Here is a 19058-nt window from a genome sequence, read left to right as displayed (position 1 = left end):
GTCTGCAAACGATCAATATTGGCATGGATATGTTGCAGAATAATTGATACTGTACAATAATTTTGAATATTTGTAGGATATCTTGAAAGGATTCCTTTTTTTTGTGTAATGTTGATTTACGAAATTACTTTTTCTCCAAATCAGTAGTATAAATACCTGATTATTAAATACGACCGATAATACTTAATCATTTCGTTCTATGTAATTACGATAAGCCCTTTTATGTCTAGTTAAAACAGAGAGAGAAAAGGGAGAGTTTTGTATAAATGGCGAAGAATAAAATAGAAAGTAATAATGATTTTAAAAAACTAATAATTAAAACAATTAAAAGAACAAAAAAGACTGGATAGAGCTGAATATATTCAAACTTTTCATTCTATATAATTCAAACTAACATTTTTCAACTTCGAACTACAAAATTGTGTATTATCTCATAACACATCTAGTCATATTTTGCATTTTATTAATTAACAAGGTTAGTACAAAATTAATGAAAAAAAAACAATAATGACCAGGATAGTTTTACGTAGAAATAAATAATAATAAAAAAACAGGAACAAATGGCTATAGCTGAATATATTCAGACTTTTCCTTCTGTGAAATGAAATTAACAGTTTTATTTATACTTAATACAACGCTACAGAGTATTCTTTCATAATATATCTAATTAGGATTCCCAATTTATTTATTAACAAAACTAGTAACAAAATGAACGAAAAAAAACGTAAATGAAAGGGATAATAAAATGATACGTATAGCAACAAAACAGAAACAAATAATAATAAAAAAAGCAGAAAGGACTGGCTGTAGCTGAATATATTCGACTTATTGATAAACTATAAAACTACAAATGGGTAAAAATGAAATGTTGATACGTTGTTTTTGTATCGGAACTCTCACGATATTTACCAATAGAATCTGAGCTTTAAAATAATATTGACTATGTTATATTGAGCTTATCCATAACAGAAACGAAGAACTATTTCGTCAGAATTTTATATATGATAAATTCCTTTCCAGAAACCCACATATTTACTTTTTAAAAGTACTCCTTAAATATGGTACATTTTTTTAATGCACTTGGTTATTGATGTTGATAAAATTTGATATTTATATAATGGTTATCTACAGGTATTCACTACTGCTTTATTTTGAATATTATGTATACATATATATATATATATATATATATATATATAATAGTTTGAATAAAATAAAACCTAAAACTAAAAGAAAATCAAATATTAGATAATATAGGAATATAATAATACATACTCTATATATACATATATACATCGAAAACGATTCTATCTGAATTCGCATATAGCGATTTGGCGGTAGTAATACAAAGTAGCCACCTTACCACCTTTTCCATTGGCAAGTTCTAGATGTTTACCTAAAGGCCAAATTGCCGTTTGGATTTCAAAACTGATATATATCTTCGAACCCTTACGCGTCCAGAAATGTCTAAAGACCTTTGATCATTCAGACATCAGATAAGGCTTTGACCCTCAAGCTCAAATAAGATGGGATAAGCACTCTGTCTATTTATTTATATTCGTAACGAGCTTTTGAAAATTCTTCTCCTCCGTATATAATTAGTCGATTTTTATATTCGTCCGTATATTAACAAACTGTGAATTTTAATTTTAATGAATGTTTAATTCATTAAAATAATTATATATATTCAGTTTTTTTTTCATCTATATGGTGTTTTTTTAAAAATGAAGAATCGCAAAGTCTCGTAAATACGGTGGTTGGATATTATAATAATGACGGGACATTAGCATAAGACTTATGAGTCACTTTTCAAATGTAGAAAAATCGAACAATTTTTAAGACGAATGTTTACGAGCAAGGCAAATTGTATTATATACGACAATATTTTGCGAAAAAAATTGTGGAACATTGAAGTGGCTGGCTACACCAGCAGGAAGGTAATACTGTCTTGTGAGATTGGAAAGAAATTGTTCATCTTGAGCAGAATTTCATTAAACCAGGAGTCCGTTAAACCAACTATACTCAATGGAATAAAACAGTAATTACTAGAAATTAAATTATGATATTGCCAAAAAACGAAGAACATCGATGAAAAGCTATTTGAAACATCTATATGAATGAATTCGATTTTACAAACATAAAAACAACTGAGTATTTTAACCAAAGTAAATAATAACATTAAATAAAATAGGAATATTCAAAAAACTTGAAAACCAGTAGATTTTGAAACACGTATAACCACAATGCATTTTAAACTGTTACTGCTGAAAATTGAAATAATCTAACTGCGCAAATAACGCTGCGAAAGCTGGAAAATGTTCATGTTTTTGCCATTTAGCAAAAACGACCTATATGACTTAATTGAACTGAAATGTTACAATGGTTCCATTGTACTGGAAAAAGCAACCAGGAACCAGCTGGTTGACGCCTCTGACAATATTTATAATTATTCGTTCACTGCTTTCAGATTAAATGTTTTTTTTCCTCCACAATAACACCCTTCCATTTATAATGAAAAAAAGGGGGGCCCAGTTCAAACAAAACAGCTAGGAAAATAAATATACGTAAATGCGTCTAATGTACTTTTTAAACAACATTAAAAGTTAATTATTTTTAATTTTGGAAAGCATTTTATATAGGGTAATGATTCTAAAAATTGTTTATCCATTATATTATGTTGTACAAAGTTCAGTTTATCATTCCTCGCTAGTAATTTAATAACAATGGAAAATTAAAGCTTGTTTCTTTAATTAAAATGAGCAAATATTTAAATGAGGATGCCGCAATTAAACGATATTGATTTAATTTTATTTAACGTCGAGCTATTTACGTACGTTAGCTATTACCATCTAATTTATCCTCAAAAAACTCTAATTTCACTAAAAAATATCACGTTACTATGTCATCAAATCGCTTTCAATATATATCAATGGCAAACATCAATTTATATAAATGGAAAATAAACGTTTCGTTTTAAAACGTAGCTAATATTATATCGAGACTCCATGATTTTAAAATGAAAGAATCATATTTACTCCATTCGTTTTTATACGGCCTTCAAATGTAATTTTTTATATAAACCCTGAGGCAATTCTCAACGAATTTGGTGACAATGTACCATATATTTTAGCACCATGATTCTTTCTACATACCCAAAAGAGCTAAAAAATGTCAAGTAAAGTGACTGCGAGATATATATGAGAACTCCGCAGGGTCTCTAACTAATTGGGTGTATATATCCACGTTATATTAGATTAATATCACACTGCATGATAATTAAATTCTCAAAAAATGATGATAAATACTAGTATAATGTTTTATTATTTAATTTTACTTATTCATAAATATATAAAAAAAAATTTCACATATTTTAATAATAAATAAGATATAAGTAAATGAAGTAAAGATATTTACTATTTTTAATTTCGCAACCATCATTTCAAGTAATTTATAGCTTCACCACACATGGATACAGTTTTTGAAGAAGAGAACAAATATTTTTATTGCTTTGACTTAAATTGGACGAATTGGATAGATACAGAATAACATGGGTTAAAATGTTAATTAAAAATTACAAAGAATCAACACTATATAAAGAATTATAGCGATTGTCTACCTCTATTCCTCTTTGCAGGAGCAGACAAAAGAATATGATACTTAACAGACATTAAATAATCATTATTTTGAATATCTCTCTCACTTTTAGAATCAAAAACTTAATATCAACGATAATAATATTTTTTCCACACATATTTCATCATTTAACTTAAAACACTCGTATACGGTATAATTGTGGAATATCAAACGTATTCATTATTTTCCCGAAGAACAATTTTTTTTATTGCTATTCAGCTTAATTCGAGAATTTCATCTCTTGTTAGACCGAGAAAGACTAACATTTGTTTTATTCAGTCATAATTTGCATTTAAATTCTATCTCAAAAATATTTTTGCATTGCTAATGAAGTAAAAAAAAAACGCAAAAAAATCGACCTTTTTCTCTTTTATATCGGGTGAAAATTTTTGTCATTCATTCTTTAGCTGTCGTTTGGTAATTGTGGGTCTGTATATTTATACAGGTAGAAACACAAATTTATTAAAAATGCGTCCCAGATTATTTCAAATAATTAAGAACTTAATCAATTCAATTATCAAAGTCATAACTTGTCGAAATCCTTTTTGTTTTTCCTTGCTTTGACAGTTTTCAGTGATAAATGATGTTTACAAAACACGAAATATTAAAACATTTATATAACATTTTCCTTGCAATAATCAAGTATCAAATAACTTTTAATTTATTATTAACTATCAACAACAATATTGAAAGGGTTATGCCCCTTTTTTCATTACATTGAAGGGAGTCACATTTATAAAATATAGTTTCATATTTCTTATACATATTAAGACCCCTCATAGCATAAACATTTGTCAAATAATATGGAGAAGCTATTTAACAATTGGTGAGAAAAAAGTTGCTCAATAAAAATCTCTAAAATAATTATTAACAACATAAAAAATTAAGTTTATATCCAAATTTATTTAGCAAGTTTATTTTTTCAGTGTATTACTTTAAAAGACATTAGCAAAGTACTTCTTATATTCACTGTGACTCTTCGATCCAAATAACCTTGTACTGGACAACTTTTATATTTTCCGTACTACATAGCCATTATGTTTGAAATAATTTCAACACAGTTAACAAACATTTTACCTTCGAAACAATAAACAGATACTAAAATATAACCATGCACCATGTGGCAAATATAAATCCTTACCTGTCTGTGTAATCCTAGTTTCTATACTCGACACATGACTTACTTGAAACCAACATTTATAAATTTTGTGCCAACAATTAGAAGTAATATTTTTAATTTAGGATTTGATCATATCTACCTTGTAATGAAATTTTCACATAAGTACATACAATCTTTTACCTTGAGACTGAATATATCTTCTGAGGTTTTTGGATTATATTGCGGTATTTATAAAATTTGAAACAATTGAAATCTCTTCACAAATCTGCAAGTAGAATACTACTCTTGTCATAGCTTCGTTTATTATGTTACTAGCCATATTTACAACAATTTGATATTATATAAAAACGCTAATATGGTATATATAGATTTACCAATAAACTTTATTCTTCAGGAAAAGAACACTGCACACTTATCGTCAAAAAATGATTCACAAGGTCTTTTATTTTGTTAAATAATTGTGAGCGTATAAGAAATAACAGAAATAAGACACTCACTAAATCATCAGTTATAAAAACGATATATGAATTTTAAAAAACGAAGTAAAATAAAGTCGATATGGGTTACGATGATTGTTAATTAGAAATATGAATCTGAGAGAGATTCAAACGAATAAATAACGAATAAAATAGAAAAACCCAATCAATGCTTTTATTCGATCCGAATTGAAAGGTCTGTAAACCAAAAATAATTGAGTTTCTAAGGAAATTCAATTAGAACCGAATAACTGCTTTCTACGTTATACGAGTGCCGTCCACTACGTATTATGTCCCTTAAGTGAACATATTGATTGGCCAGAACCACGTTTATATTATGTAATATAATTAGGTGTGCTATATCAGTAAAATATAACTGTATTTTTGTGCTAATTAGGAGGAAAAAAGGGATAAAACGAAATAAAAGAACGTATTTATTTATATAAGTATATTATCCATTATCGATCTTCTGTGAGACAGAGGATTCATTATCCAAACCCCCAACCTGAGTCGTCCTCGACTAACTGGACCCCTTATGATGTTATTTTCGACGTTATTTCAGCTTTTTTCGTTGGTTTTTCTTTGTTAGGCGACGTACATTCAATGATGTTTTTTCTCAATAGCCACTATTCGCCTGACGTTGCAACCCTTTTTTTTTCAAACAAACAAAATCAATCAAAGCATCACAGTATGTTCTGCATATATATAATAAAACCTAAATAAATTAGATTCTTCAAATAATTCTGACAACTCAACAATTGACTGTATATTTTTTGGACGAAGAGAAACAGAATTGACTTTCAAAAAACAATATATGTGTACAAATACAAAATGCACTATACACTAAACTATCCAGATGTTGCTCCATCTGACCGAAAATAAGTAAAATTGGTCCCAACATTTCAATTTAATTATAAATAAACTATTATTTTTATCAAAAAAAGACAATATAATTTTAAATAAACTATTATTTTTATCAAAAAAAAAAAAGAAAACGCCACAAATTATGTGTTATATTTTTTATTCTGTGCGATATTAGATCGTCATAAACATTTAAGATGGTATTTTAAATATTCTCTCGTGATTTATGGCATATCGCGTAAAATCGTTCCAGAAAAATTCTAGTTCTGATTCTGTTCGGGCACTAAATCACCACCGGCAATATAAACAATTTATTTCCGCCACATATCATAGTGATAAAATATATATCTGTTCTTGTACTGTAAAGTTACAAAAAAATTTTCGTAAATATTATGTTTAATGTTCCCCATACGACCATGCAATAATTATATTTTCTATATTACTAAATATAAATAGAACTAATTTGGTTTTTCGAATTCTAATTTTAGTTTTGTTTATAGGTGTCATGGATCCGGCATAGAGATATTCATATTTTAACGGTGAGCAGCTATACGTATACCAGCGATCAACGTTTCCAGGCCAATCATCATCCTGAATCTGATGAATGGACTCTCCAAATAAAATGGGCGCAAAAAAGAGATGCAGGAATTTATGAATGCCAAATCAGCACTCAACCCGTTCGCAGTTATTTTGTTAATTTAAATGTTGTTGGTAAGTATAATATATATATAAATATATATATATATATATATATATATATATATATATATATATATATAAATATATATATATATATATATATATATATATATATATATATATTATATAATTAATTATGTTATATTAAACAAGAATTTTCATTTACTCATGTTCAAAAGTTTGTTTTATTTATTTATTATCTTTCTGTGCTTACTAGAAAAAGCAAGTGGCTATCATAATCTAATAAATTATGGTTACTTGTCTAAATATGCAACTTTGATTCTGCCGTTTCTACAAAATTCCATATAGATTTATAAACAAATTACAATTTGCTACTATCATCTTCCAATTTTTGGTGGTCTACTAATTTTAATGTAAAAATGGACACAATTTTTTAATCTGAAAAAGATGGAAATAACAAAATGTCATAGATCGAAGAAAGTACTAGTCGGAAGAACAATGTCTTTAAGATACGACAGATGGGGTACGACTCATTTCAAATGTTCCATGTATGTGTGTTTTCTTTTATAACGACCTGTTATTCTTAGAACATTTTGGCTCAATTCACCATTTCTAAATCGTAGAAATAACTAATATAGCAGCGTGCTTATTAGGGTATTGAATGAGCCTCGTCAACTGACATAAACATGGCAAATGTGTACAAAATTCTTCAAAATGTTAATGACAATAATTAGAAGTTATAAACCAGCAAATATTGTTTTGGCGCTTTGCTTTTTTTAATAAAATTTGCGATCTGATTCTGATTTGCTGACTCTGATTGAACACGCCAAAGCCAATAAATAGTCAGAGTCAGAAACAGATTGACGTGGTAATATTGCGGCATTATAAATTCCGATGATGTGTGTTCACTGGTATATTGGACGAACTATATCACAGTGATAAAGCCGCCTACTCGAAAACGATGGAAAAAAGTTTGTATAAAACCATGTGTACATCCATTTCTATGATTTATATACACTTAAAATTTAATTAGATCTAATTTAAAACTACACTTTACAAGGCACGAATAGTGAAAGAACTATTAGGATTAGACAAAGCAAGTAACACAGCGAACTTGCTGAAGCTGATAATGTTCACTCTACAATTAGCGTGTTTCATAATACTAAAGTTTTAATAAATATTCTACATGTTTCAACTATTTTGCTATGATAAAAATCAGACCCAATATTTCTATATTATTTTCAATTTATATTGCTTGTTGTTACAACATATAATATAAATATAAATATATTGTAAGTAAAGTAAAATAAGTGAGTGTATAGTTGAGAAGACATGATATTTCAAGTTTCAAAGTTGTTTTTGTTACATTGTTATGACACAAAATATTGTCAGAACGCCTGGAATTTTATTCTATTATAAAAGTTGATATTTCTGCCCGTATAGTTACAAATCATACAGTCTAAAGCAATAAATTAAAAAAGTTTCTTTGAAAATAAAATAATTTTGCATAGGTTACGTTGCCTGAACGATTTTGTTATTGTACTACGAATAATTTAGATTCAGTATATCGCTTGAACGAGAGAACTTTTGAAGTTGCACACATAGACACATTGAATGCCATCATTTGAAAGTTGGAGTAATTTATTCTCTTAGTATGTCCCTATGTCTCGAAAGAGTTTAACAGAAATAAATCTTACCGAGCACTATACGTAGATTGTTCCCAGTACGGTCATTTTGTTTTGATGTCCTATCAAAACTGGGGAAAAGAAAAAATATAACCACCATAAAGAAAACCACCGAAAAAAAATATAACGAAATGAATTTCACTGGCAGTTTTAAAATGGTTGTTTTCTATTTTAATAATCGGATAGAAGAATTGTCGATGGACCAACCAGCCCAAGATGAAAGTTACAAGTGTAATTGTTCCTGTCCAAGACCAATATCGCCCATAAGACCCGATGGTTATCCAGGTTAAAGGTTACATTATTACTAAAAATTAATAAAGTTTGAAACTAACCACTAACACTAAGGTTTTTCTAACATAACCGAGTATGTTCGATGGTAATTCGTAATTTAATTTAATGAACTAAAACTTAACGATAGTTTGGTATAAATGTTAAAATTAAAACTTAACTCAAGAAGTTTGTTCTGAAGTTTCACCGATGAGAAATTAGAGTTTTCCTCGCGAATATATCTTTCGCTTAAATAATTTCGTATGATCTGATACTAACATAAATATGGATTAATTTTTTGTTTTTAAATGTTTGTGTTTCTTATTTCAGTCCCAACAGCTCAGATTCTTGGAGGTCCTGATCTACATGTGGATAAAGGCAGTACAATCAATCTGACTTGCTCTATTAAATTCAGCCCTGAACCTCCGGCGTATATCTTTTGGTACCATCATGATGACGTAAGTAATCTAATACTGTTTCTATTTTTGATTAGTATTGTGAACTCATTTTCATGGATTAATTAGCATATATTATTATTTTCCGGAAGTATAAAAGACATATTTTTGGTCAGGTACCAAATTATCTAATTATAAGTTACCAAAACACGACTTTTCGAAAATATATTTTCGCTTATTTAATTAAAATACTGAAAGACATAACATTATCAACAACACCACTACAAATATCTCTCTTAATCAACCGAAAATGTTGATTCTTCTGCGAACCGAAATAAAATGCGATGCTAATAACAAAATTGATGAGATAACAAAGCTTTAGCAATGTTGAAAATCAAATCTCAATCTTTATAAAAACGCGCTAATAGGAAATTGTATTTTGTTACTTCCATGTTAGACTGAGAGGCACATTTGTTTATGAAGGTGACTCAAATTTGAATCTAATATTGATAACCCTTAAATATCACCAGTAATTTAATCTGAATACTAATAGAAATATCAGTACATATACATATTATGTATAAAATTGGTGATAGTGCTGCAGTTTCCAGGAAAATCAATAATCAGAAAGAACAATATCTGGCAGGTACAACTGGTACCATAAAATTCAATATTGTTACGACTTTTGTAATATGAGGTCAAATGTTATCGTGCTGAAGAATAACTTTGTCGTGTATTTTCTCGTCTTCCAAAATACTTTGACAAAGCAGACAGCTCAAATAAATTAATTTCTTTCTGTACTGAGCGCCCTTGGTAGAATTACGAGATTGTAGCAACACATTGTCACCAGTCACAGGGTATACACAATATTACCATCCAACCATGAATCCTTGAAATTTAAATCACAGTTTTTATATATTTGTTATTTATATAATAATATATACTATTTGGTTTTTAATAGCATTCCTGTTATATTTTACAGTTGTTACATATTATATTTGTGATTTTAGATAATGATGTTATAATGTAAATTTAGTACAACAATAACACATATAAAAGACTCAGACAAAAAACTACTTAAATTATTTTATGGACTATAACTCAATGAAAATAAAAACATCACGAACTAGCTAACATTTCAGACAATATAAAGTTTATTGACTATTTCCTCTTACACTATCATTAATTTTACAATGCAAACGAAACCAAAAAAAAAACAAATAAGAATTGATTCAAGAAATACGACCAACATTTATTTTTCTCATAAACTATCGGTATTTTCGATGAAGAGAGAAAAAAAAGCAAAATATATATTTTCCCGAATTCGTTATTCCGTATTTTTAAATAACAAGTTACCAATTTGTTTAGATATTTCTTGGTTTAGCATTTTATGGGCCTATCCAGCATACAATTTGTTTCCAAAGAGCGATTCCAGATCCGAAAAACATTACTTTGTAAGAGTCCCGCTGGATTTGCTACCTTCCGTTGAGAAAAACCCTTCTTCACCTAAACAAACAATTCACAGTCTGTTTAACTCGGAAATAACACGTCTGAGTTTCTTAAAACAAAATTTTATTGCTAAACATCGTATTGAGACGAAATAAAGCAGTAAAGATTCGGCCTACGTATCTTATAAAATAAACACCACCTTCACTTTATTACGTTAACGAATGTAGTAAAAATAAAACAACTAAATACATATGAAAAAAAACGCAATAATCTAACATACATTTCGAAATTTACTACTTTGAAATAAAAAAAATATTAATTTGTATTATATTTTAGTTATTAGTAAAAGTTATATCAAATTAAGATGGATTTTGAAATACCTAGTTGTATGTTTGGTTGCATATATTTGGTAAGTCATCATTGAAAGAGTGCATTTCTAGTTTAAAAGCAAGTATAATAGTATAGCTTAAGAAATATGTGTTGTTTAATGATTACAGGGTAATTTGCTACTGGGACTTTAACATATTGTACTATATTTTATTATTACGGGCTGTTTTTGTCGAGTAATAACACGAAACAAACTAAAGTTCATAGGCGAAACCGCCATACTTTGCTTATGGGAAAAGTAACCATAAAGTTGGTCTTAAAAGTAAATAAAAGTGCACGATTTTTATATTTATTTGTTCCGTAAGCGTAAAACAGTCCAGAATAAGTACTTTAAATAAATTTACCACTTTATGTTTTTTTAAGAGCCACTAACTTTTATCGGAAAATTTACTGCGTTTAAACGAGAAATTCTTGTAATCCTAGTAGAAATTTAACAAGCTCAACTTATGTACATTAAATTGGTTTATTCATTTTTTTCACACATTATTTTGTCCAGACCGTACAAGCACCTATAACATTAAATATCTCGGAATGAATCTTGATGCAAAACTTCGCTGAAAGGAACATATAAAGAAGAAAAGAAAAGAACTGAATTGAAATATAGGAAAACGTACTGGCTAATTGGAAGAAAATCATAATTATCAGTACATAATAAATTGCTATTATATAAGCAAATACTGAAACCTATATGGACATACGGAGTTCAATTATGGGGATGTTCTGCAAAGAGTAACATAAACAAGATACACATTTTTCAGAACAAAGTCCTGAGAGGTACTGTGGGCGCACCCAAATAATATAGGACTGATTACCTACATCGAAACCTTCAGATACCCACAGTAAGTTAAGAAATCAAGAGAATTGCAAGAGGACATGAGGAAAGACCCCATTCTCATTAGAATATTGAGGTATTACAACTTTTGGATACCACCGGAACAGGACACAAGACTCAAAAGAATTGTGTTGTGTAGTGAGGTGTATATAATAAAAAATACAGCAGTGACATGTATAAACATTATTTCACCAGAGACTGATATAGGGCCGATGCGTCCTCCAGATACCTAGATTTAAGTTATCATAAAGACAAATTGTAGGTTAGTCGGAAACGACTAGTAATAATGTAAATAATGTAATAACTCTAGTAATAAACCAACTAAATTCAGGTTCCACTTCTTATATTCACTGTCCAATGCAACGCTAGATGATTATATCTAGAAAATAATAAATACAAATATAAAGTGTATAAATATTACGACATTATCAAGATAACTCAGCACATAATGAATTGATAGATGGTAGTGTTATTTTGGTTAGGTTCGGATAGAAGTTTTAGTTTCAGTATTAACGTATAGATGTAATGAACATGGATATTAAAGAATTAGATATTTTACCTTGATGCCGTTAGAACAGAAACTAGATATACCACAGTATTAAATTTTAAGAAAAAGAAGGCACAATTTATATCAGCGCTAAGATAACTTTGAAACTTTTAAGCTCTACTTTCAACTTTCCGAGCAGAAAAAGAACGCATAAAAGTTACAGAAAAGATCGTTTACAACTAAGGTGAAAAAAGTTATTTGTTGCTTTGGAAGGAACAAAAAAAAAAACATGCCTCCATTCGCATTAACTATCCGATGTTATAATTCATATTTTCAGACATTCGATATATTTTATCTTTAGAAAAGTGTAATAGAGGAAAATATCTGACTAAAGTGAAAAATAAACAGTTTCAAATCTTTGCAGAATCAAAATTGTTATTGTCGTATCAAGATGAAATCAGTCTCTGACAAATAACATCGAAACTTTACTAATTTTTTGATTGTAATAAATTTATTTTTGGCTGTCTCATTTTCGGTATTTCAATAAAGGAGTCTTTGGCGGCCAGATTATTTTGGTGGCGTCTATTTAACCTGCTGTTTCTTCACCGGTGCTAATTTTCCATGACAAGTTGCACGTTTGAATAACATGTCCATCATTGTACTCTAAATTAGATATGACATGAATTTCACCTTAAAGTATAGACATATCAGTGATAATTGGCTGTAGAGTAAATTTGTATTCTAATACAGCAAACTAACATCAGAATAACAGTATAGAATCACAATCCTTCTTTCTCGACCTGCATGTCTATTTTAGTAATTCTCTACCACATCCCATAACAATTCGATTTTATTGAGTATGCAGTGCTAGGGAAGAAAAGATTACAATCTGTTGCCATATGATTCTGCCATTATCTACTGTGTATCTCTTTTCGGACTTATTTCTAAAAAAAATTACATAAAACGCAATTAAGTATTTCATTTATATTTACCAAGTAACAATTAGAAACACTTCACTCTTTAACATGGTATTTTGAATCCTTAATTTGTATTATGTAAGCCTTTCCTTAATACAGTGTTTGCCATTCCATTTCTTGGGATTTTTTAAGAATAATAACGAAGAATAATACAATTAAAATGAATTATTTTAAAAAACGTTATGCTTAACAAAATCTAATAAATTGTTTCTCTATCTTTTACCTTTTCAGTCAACTTTCTTAACGTCCTTACACTATTTGATGGTGTAACAAGGGTGGCCAAATGTTCCAAGGGTGAAATATCTCTGTCTATATATATATATATATATATATATATATATATATATATATATATATTGAAATGAGAAATCCTCCTTAATTTTGTTATATATTTTTAAAATGTATTCTTCTAAAAGAAATGTCTGAAAATGCAATATATTATTTTTAGACTAACAGTTTACTCTGAAATATGTTATATTATATATTATGTTTACATTGAAAAAATCTACTCACTGTTTTTATACATTTCATAAATGTAATATTAAATCGAACTAACACCAAAGTATGATGATACTTTCTTTTCGATGGATACAAAATTATAGTGTTTTTCTTTTTCTTTTTGAGGGGTTTTAATTATAGTAGCCATAGTAATTTTCGGTGAAGCTGCAACACAATGAAAATATTTCCAATAAAAACCCCAGTAGCTTAAAATTTAATAGTACCAATACTTACCCCTCTAACGCATTTTACTGAAAAGAAGGGGCTACCCACCACCTCGTTCCTTATAAGATATTTGCCAAATAGACGAGTTTTATTTTACCAGGTTGATTTGTTTACATGCTCAGATACATGAGACAGCTTTGTGTCTCTTTTTAACCTAATAAAATGACACAGAAAATATTATCTAGTATTAAAATGAATCTACAAACTGCAATAGACAATACATTATACATCTTGATGACCCAAAGTATTCGTGTTTGGACTGGCGACGTTAATGATCAAAACTTTTTCATCCCAGCAACTTATTTTGTTCCAACCTGAATGATGTGGACGTGTAAAAATGTAGCTTCCTCACAGCGACGCTATTCTGGACATTATTCCCTAGATGTGACGTAAATTGATCACAAATATCATGTTGATTTGATCGCTAGATTTTTTTGTAACGCTTTCCCAAGACTTAGATATACATATCAATAAGCTGTAGTCAATCCTTGTGAGGCTATCACTGCAATTCAATCAAAATAGTTATACAAAATTGGACAACCATAAGAAAGGTCCGCCATGAGAAACTTTAGTGGATATTTAAGCAACATTATACAGCATACATAATGGCGTGCATGAACGTTTGGAACTAAAAAAAAATAAGTTCTTTAATACCTTCCATACTACAACTAATTTAAATCCATTTCGACACCAACGCGTCTTTATTGAAAATCCCTATATATCATGTTTAATTCAAACATTTAAATTGGACATTTGAACTTCATTCAACGATTGATTGGTTAAAATTTAACCGAAACAATGAATTGCGCTTAGCAAATTTAGTCGTAACTTTATTTCTGACAGTAGTGATTGCGAATTAACCGCAATTAATTTGTTTTAAAATAAATCGACCAAATTGTTTTATAAAGAGTTTAAATCGACCATCGCGGAAAGACAAAAGATTATTTATTTATGTTTCACTAACTAAATTTACTCTTTTCATTGTTTTTCGTCGTCGAACTTTCCGCTATATATATATATAGCGGAATATATAAAATATATAAAATATATATATATATATATATATACATATATATATATATATATATATATATATGTATATATATATATATATATATATATATATATATGTATATATATATATGTATATATATATATATATATATATATATATATATATATATATATATCTATATATATATATAGATATATATATTATATCTATTCAAAATAGCAGTGACACGAGCGAACTGTCAAATCGTCGCAATGTTGCCGCACCAACTCTGAGTTTTAGTACATTATAGCTCTGACATATAACAAAATTTTAATTATTTATTTTAACATTATAGTACATCAAATGTATTTATTATCGAAGAACTTAAAACTACAATTAATTTTACAGCCGCAAAAATTTACAGGTTAGAGTTGTTTAATTATATATATATATATATATATATATATATATATATATATATATATATATATATATTGAGCTTTTTTCCACACTAGTATCGGTAGGGTTCTAGGCGCGTTTTTGTACGTAGTGGTATCCCCCAAGACCTAATCCACATAATTAACAATTGTGTATCTGAGTATTGTATTTTACTTTCATTAGAAGGCGTATTTATGTTTTACGCTTAGTTCTTGTTTCTTTCGATGCAATGTATCCTTGTAAAGTTATTATGATATTACTTTATTTCTCTTTAGTTTGTCCTATTACTATCTGTATACATCTTTCTTGATAAAACTACCTTTAATCACTGCATTCTCCTTAATGCATTTGCCACATCTGCAAAACAGTTAGTGTTATTTCTGTCCTCATACATGTTAACCAAACGTTCATGTATATTCTGAACAATAACACACATGCCCATAAAGCTTTCACACTCTATAATACTATTCCCTACAACTAAAGTATATTAATTGTATACTGACCTTTAGTGGTTTCCTCTTTCATCACCCTGTCTTGGTAATCGTCAGCATTGAATCATAAACCAACATTCATAAGGTTTTATACAATCACTATGACTTTCAGAAACACTAGTCAAGTGAATAACTATGCTATTTATTTCCAATCTATCAAAAATTTGCTCAAGATTCAACCATTTATTAATTTCTTCTTCAATGTGTCTGATCGAGCTCACACAAACTGAAGGTGCTCTGGTTTGAATATCCTCCACGACCTGAATATCTATTGTAATAATTCTTTGCAATACCTCGTATCAACCCAATTGGATTAAAATGTGATTGGGAGGAAGACGTAATATTCTGTGGCCATAACATTCAGTAATCTGATCTACTATGTATCTTTTCTCAGGCTTATTCCTAAACAAGTTAATTACATAAATTGCAATGAAATAGTTCATTTATATTTACAAAGTAACAGTTTGAAATAGTTCATTCTTTAACATGATTTTCTCGAAAATTATTTTATGTGCTTTAAGCTATTCCTTAATTGCAGCCTTTGTTGATGAACTTGTTTTTGTTTTTGGATTTTCTCCACCAGTGTACCATATATATGGTAGATATGGTGCATTGTACATAACAATAACAATTCCTTAAAAAGCTGATTTTTTAACTATTGCAAAGAAAAGTTATGGTTCATTTCTTCATGGTAATCACCCTTGGACTTAGAGAAACACTAATTCTGCACCAGGAATAAAACCATTCCTGTTTCCAGCATGAAGAACTATATGTCTGCAATGAATAAATGTTATGACTAACAAAACCTAATCGATAATTATTCCAACATTTACCTTTTTCCATTAACTTTTGTTGTCTTTACACTATATTTATTATCATCTTGCCATAAGCAACTCGATATACCATTCTGAAATATTCATTTATCATTTAAATATATAAATTGATATATTTCTTCTTTGATTTTGTTATATGTTTTTAAAAATTGTATTATTTTAAAAGCAATCTCTGGAAGTTCCATTAAACCCCTTCGAGGGTTATCTTTACACCATTTAAATCCTATATTATTCTATTCTACATCTCTCAAATAGCTGTATATCTTTTGAGATCTTATGGATACTTTCCAGACTAACAATTTGCTCTGAAATAATTCTATTAAATTATGTTTCGATTGGAAAAACTACTTAAGGTTTCATACATTTCGTATATTTGATCTCTGAAACACCAAGCTGATCTTCTGAAACACGGTTCCTTTTTGGCGAATTTAAGGCTATATTGTTTTTTATTTTTTGAGATATGTTAGTAACTATGTCCGTACTAACATACAGTGTAGCTGCAAGGCGCAAAAAAATATTTTCAATAAAAACCGCGGCGAATTCAAATTTGTTAAAACAAAAAATTAAAACAACGTTTGCCGGTTTATAACCCGTAATTATAATATTTTGAAAAATTTTCAGACGTTTGGCAAACGGACAACTTGTGTTGATTCATTCCGTTACATGTTCGAACTTCCCGAACAGCATTCTGTCTCTTTTTAAATTGAACAAAATGACAAGGATATTATTGTCTGACTGTAAAACGAATTTACAACTTTAGACAGATACATATTGACACTCGTGTAACTGTTGTTTTGAATATATATATTTATATATATATATATATATATATATATATATATATATATATATATATATATATATATATATATATATATATATATATATATATATAAATATGATTTTTTTAATAGAATCAAAACATAATACAATGAAAGTTAATGAAAACTGTTCGGCTGATATTTATTTTCAGAATGACGTCAAAACCAAATCACTTTTATCTTACAGTTATTGTTTTAAAGTTTCCTTTAACGTATACAAAGTTGTCTTCGCCTGTGATGTACGAAACCTTAATTTTCGTGATGGATCACCTCACAAACGTCAACCAATAGAATTTATCAACATTTTCGATAATTATATTAAAATATAATTTACAAAATATTCACTTTTTGCCTGTTTTAAGTTGGTAATACTGTTTTCGATGAGAGACATTTTGAGAATCATGGTTAGAATCAAATTTGGTTTAACACGTTTCCATGACAGACTAATCTTCAGAACGTTTAATGTTATTAACAGTAGAAACAACATGTACAAATATCTTTGAGGTGAACATAATCCTCAAGTATATGATGACATAAAATTATGTTCAGAAAAACTGAGTGTTTGATGTTATTTACCAAATTATCTCAAATTGATTATCACAAATATAACATAATTTACCACAAATGCATTGTAATTAACGTCGATAAAAAAGCTGAACCATATAAAACAATTTTAATGTATAGTCTGATCACTAAAAATTAAGAGTAATGAGAAAGATAATATAAAAAATATTGTTCATTGAAATATCAGACAAAGAACAGAAATTTGTCGTAAATGTAGCCTAATCTACAAATATATAGATGAAAGCTGTAAAAACTATTTAACGATCTTGACTTATGTAAACTACAATTAATTTTACAGCCGCAAAAATTTATAGGTTAGAGTTGTTTAATTATATATACATTGAGATTTTTCACACTAGTATCGGTAGAGTTTTGGTGTGTAGTGGTATCCCCCCAAGGCCTAATCCACATAATTAGCAACTGTATATCTGAGTAATGTATTTTACTTTCATTAGAAAGCATATTTATGTTTTACGCTTAGTTCTTGTTTCTTTCGATGCAATGTATAATGTATGTATGTTATAAGTATCAAAAACTGGAACAAGATAATGTTAAGAGATCGCTAAATGATATAAAACTATGATTAATATAGTTTCACTTACTGAAGTGATCTCCAGAATACATAACAATAAGAATATTATAACAAAGAATAACACAAATCATAAAAATACTATTTAAATGAACTCTCAAAGCAATTTCAATGAAATACATATGCTCACTTTCAACCAATCACGATTTATTCCCTGTCGTCTCGGAAAATAGCCGCAGCTAACCGAATGGTCTGATACTAGCCACTGTTAATTTTATTTTATTATTTCCTATTGTTATTGTTATTACCTAACCCATCTCTTATAAATCGTTAGGAATAAAATTTAAAACTTAAAACTTATAAATCGCATGTTTCGAATTATCGAATATTAAATGAAACTTTTAAATCCACTGTGTGAAACTAAAATCTGAAGTAA

At 28.4% G+C, this 19058-nt stretch overlaps 1 protein-coding gene across 4 annotated transcripts in view; it reads left to right on the top strand.

Moving 5' to 3' along the window:
* The window catches only part of LOC143197263 (zwei Ig domain protein zig-8), a 689161-nt gene that overhangs the window by 600799 nt on the left and 69304 nt on the right, over positions 1 to 19058 (top strand). For 3 of the 4 annotated variants that reach the window (XM_076405568.1, XM_076405569.1, XM_076405571.1), the window contains exons 3-5: positions 6591 to 6801; positions 8622 to 8720; positions 9033 to 9160. In XM_076405568.1, coding sequence (XP_076261683.1) covers positions 6591 to 6801; positions 8622 to 8720; positions 9033 to 9160 — 438 coding nt within the window. The remainder of the gene's footprint in view (positions 1 to 6590; positions 6802 to 8621; positions 8721 to 9032; positions 9161 to 19058) is intronic. The other variant, XM_076405572.1, reaches the window with a different exon arrangement.

Source organism: Rhynchophorus ferrugineus, unplaced genomic scaffold (assembly GCF_030347505.1).
Source record: "Rhynchophorus ferrugineus isolate W39M unplaced genomic scaffold, kcgeb_rfMv2 rfM5, whole genome shotgun sequence".
NCBI lineage: Eukaryota > Metazoa > Arthropoda > Insecta > Coleoptera > Curculionidae > Rhynchophorus > Rhynchophorus ferrugineus.
This window is presented reverse-complemented; position numbering and strand designations above follow the sequence as displayed.